Here is a 3,960-nt window from a genome sequence, read left to right as displayed (position 1 = left end):
GACGTACAGATAGGGTTAAGTGGTGGCACAGAGTTCCCCACGTCGTATGGATACGATAGTAAAACACGACGTACGAGTAGGGTTAAGGATGCAGTGAATAAATAATATACCCAATCAGCGGCAGAGCAAACACTGTGTTTCGGCCCATTCCAAACCATCAATATGGTCGCTTTTAAGCACAATGGGGCTATCCCGAAATATGCTGTTTTGAGAAAATCGAAGGTATCGTTTTTGGACACTTGTTCAGTTTCTTTTAAAGACAAGCAAATACACACACCAGTGAAACCAAACTTCTGCTATCGGTAAGTCAATGCCCACTTTTGGTGTAGGTCAAGATTTCTTTAAACCCCCGAAATCTGGGTTAGCCTGCTTGTCTTAAAAGCGACCATATACAGTTCAGATAAAGAGGACACAGTCGAAAAGTCTGTTTGAAATTATGCCACACAACAGAGCATAGTGGGTGGTTGACGGGTGTTCGTTTCTTCTTTCCCATCAAACATCTATCGTTCTCATACCTCTCCTCCTTTTCTGTGTTTTTTACTCTCTTGTAACACCTCTAATCTTCAGCACTTATATGACTTAAGGTGTTGTAAGCGCCGTAAAACACTAACAAAAACGAAACTAAAACAGCATCTCTGTGTTACTAAAACGGAACACGTCTCTGTGTGTTACTAAAACAGAGCATGTGTTTTAGCCTTGTCGAATGTCCAGAATGTTCGCCCTCAAGGAGTTAAAAGGTCGTGACAGGAGGAACATCGTGGCTTCTATTTGTAGGTATGTTCACTTAACCAGCGTTGATATTGCATCCGTGTCTGTCACAAAGTCCACCCTACACGCCTGATGTCGCAGAAATAATTAATTACAATCTGACTCGCACACTCATGTTTGTCTTCCGCCGAGCACGGGAGAGGATTGCAACACACTGGATTACTCATTGTGAATCTGTTATTGTCTCTTGACAACACGCATACATCGAATATTCTTTGAAAAAAGCAAAAAACAAAACAAAACTAAAGCAAACTGCAGCCGCATCTCTTAGTCATCGTTTTTACATCGAAGACAAGCGGTGCAGTAATTATACATGTTGTTATTTTCTTTCCTACGTTTCAACTGTTGTGTTCATGAGTCAAGTGTTTTGCCTTTTATAGCGTTTAGTACTTCAGCTAGAGGCTATCACAGTCATCGGTGGAGAAAGCAATGTGTTTTCTGTTGAACACTTATAAATTATTGTTCAGTCCAGCCTGCCTAACAAAGCTGTAGTGTTGGAGATTTGTCAAAAGTCAGGTGGTTGACTTCATACAGTGTTTACTTTAGTTTTTCACTTACTTTTCCATCCTCTGTTGCCGTTAAGCGTCGAGGGGTGAATTACAGGTTTATTCAGATTAGCGATCCCAGTCGAGGCTGAAAAAAACAACCCCTACAACAACCAGTTGGTTTTCTGTTGAGCGCTTATCATTCAGTTTTCACAACAAAGTTGTAGTGTTGGAGATTTTTCATAAGTCAGGCGCTTGACTTCATACAGTGTTTAATACTGCCTTATTAAGTTAATCTATCCCAGTCGAAGCTGAAAAAAACCCCCAAAACAGCCAGTTGGTTTTCTCTTGAGCACTTACTATACATTTTTCACAACAAAGTTGTAGTGCTGGAGATTTTTCTTAAGTCTGGCGGTTCATTTTATCCAGTGTTGAATACTATTAAGCTAAGCTATCTCAGTGGAAGCTGAAAAAAAAAACCCCACGAGTTTGTTTTCTGTTGAGCACTTATCATCCCGTTTTCCTAACAAAGTTGTACTGTAGTGCTGGAGATTAAAATCTGCGTTTAACAACTTGCCAAGTCAGTTTATATCGACTTAGCTGCTGCGTTTAAAGCTGTCAACAAATCTTTAGCTTGAAGAGTGGGAGCCAACTGGTCTGATAATTATATTTTTGGCCACTTTCCCCAAGTCGGGATCGATTTGCTCAAGAAAACAGAAGTTCAATAAGTGTGCTGTGTTGTTCTGTTCACGGATAGCCATCATGCATTCCTTCAAAACCACGAAAATCGTTCAACATCGGTCCAGTAAGTATTCCTAGATATCCAGATCTAGATCTAGATCTAGTTTAGAACAAACAATATATTATTATAAATGCATTCTATAATGTGGATATTATAATACATTGTTTTACTGTTATGTCGTTGTTCCTTTTGCTTCCTTGTTTTGATTTGTGTTAAGACTTCCGTAACGAGCGACCACCCCAACAAACACAGTAAAAAAGGGATGTAGACATACCTCAACGCCGGGAGGACTTCCGTAACGAGCGACCACTTTGAGACAGTAGAACTAGGGGGTAGGGTGTAGGGGCTAGGGAGCAGGGGGTAGGGTGTAGGGGCTAGGGAGCAGGGGCTAGGGGCTAGGGGTAGGGTTTGGGGTAGGGGATAGGGGTACGGTTTGGGGTAGGGGTAGGGGTATGGCAGTGGTAGGATAGAGGTTTGGGGTAGGGCTAGGATTAGGTCTCTTCTTTATTGTGCTTGGGTTGGTCGCTCGTTACGGAATTCCTCCCTCAACGCCTAACCTTACCATTACCCTTACCATTACCCTTACCTTTACCCCTACCCCAAATCCTAGTCTTAACCCTAACCCTACCCTTCTTTCCATAGTTTAAAAAGTTCTTATGCACGGTAGAATTGTAAATAGGCTGATTTATTAATGCCATGCTCATACTGTGCCGGAACAACATAGGGGGAACTGCTGCTTTTTCTTTTCTAATCCTTACAATCCTCAATTCCCTCTACTTCTGTTGTATGTTTGTCACTCTCTTGTGACCCGCTATTTCCGGGGTGCCTTGATGTCGAACTTTTGTGCTGTTGAAGCTAGAGAGGTGAGCAGAGTAAGTCTGATTCTCCGGGGGTTTTTTTTACTTCTCTGTTGACATTAACCCCTTGGCGCTCATATGACGTTATGCAGTTGCGAGCGCCGTTAAAGCTCTACTAAAACCAAACTAAAACAGAATTCCTCCCATATTTTCTTCTAGCACTTCTAGGGTCGTGTTTCCAGCGAAATAATAGGACCGTTCGGGACTGCCTGGCTATTTAAGACTTCACGTCAGTAGAAACGAAAACAATACAATACATGAAGTAAGCCTATTATGATAGTTCATTCTCTGAACCCCCGCCCCCTCCCCCCCCCCAAAAACAAACAAACAACCCAACAACAACAAACAAACAAACCCACAACAAAGCGTACGTGTCCCCAATAAACGTAACAGTTTTATAGATAGATGACATCACTGGCACTGCTGGAAATGATTGGTTTGGCTTCTCAAACAGAAGGGTTTTTGGTGTCTTTTAATAAATGAACCCGAGCTCTGTAAGCTGTCTTCACGACCGAAATCTAGTGGTATCATGATTACAAACGAAAATGAACCCCAAAGAAAGCGTGTTATAAATGGATATTGGCATGAAATTATATATAGATATATATATTACATATTTTATGAGAGGAGTTCCGCAGAGGGCTGGCACTTACCATGACAAGGGCCATTTTGCAAACTATACAAGGGCCAGGGTTAGGGTTGGGGTTTTTTGTTTTAAAGCAAAAAAATAATCTTCCCAAATTGTTTCGTTTTTTGTTTTTTTTTAACCTTTCCAAAGTACTGAACTCAACTTTTTTGGTGGGTGGTTGATGGGTGCTCTGGTGTGGTTTGCCCCTTCTTTCCTATCAAACATCTATCGTCCTTATCTCTCCTCCTTCTTTTTTGTGTATGTTACTCCCTTGTAAAGGCTCTAATCTTCGGCACTTATATGACCTTATTGAGTTGCAAGTGCCGTAAAACTCTTTTATAATATTAAAACAGTTTATTTGTATACGCCGCTCAAAATACCCCCTCTTTCGTGTGCTGTTGGTCGACTGGCCTTCTGTAGGAACTCCTTCCCATTTTATTGTTAATGATTAGACGATCGTTTTTATTCTCTCCCCCCCCC

General features: G+C 41.4%; 1 protein-coding gene across 1 annotated transcript in view; it reads left to right on the top strand.

The window, feature by feature from the left end:
* Positions 1-804: 804 nt before the first annotated feature.
* Positions 805-3,960, top strand: part of LOC101862071 — a 14,388-nt gene continuing 11,232 nt past the window's right edge. Inside the window, exon 1 of the mRNA XM_005108963.3 lies at positions 805-2,058. Coding sequence (XP_005109020.2) covers positions 2,016-2,058 — 43 coding nt within the window. The 5' untranslated portion in view covers positions 805-2,015. The remainder of the gene's footprint in view (positions 2,059-3,960) is intronic.

Source organism: Aplysia californica, unplaced genomic scaffold (genome assembly GCF_000002075.1).
Source record: "Aplysia californica isolate F4 #8 unplaced genomic scaffold, AplCal3.0 scaffold00738, whole genome shotgun sequence".
NCBI classification, from domain to species: domain Eukaryota; kingdom Metazoa; phylum Mollusca; class Gastropoda; order Aplysiida; family Aplysiidae; genus Aplysia; species Aplysia californica.
Note: the sequence above shows the minus strand (reverse complement) of the source record. Positions and strands in the feature narration are given on the sequence as shown.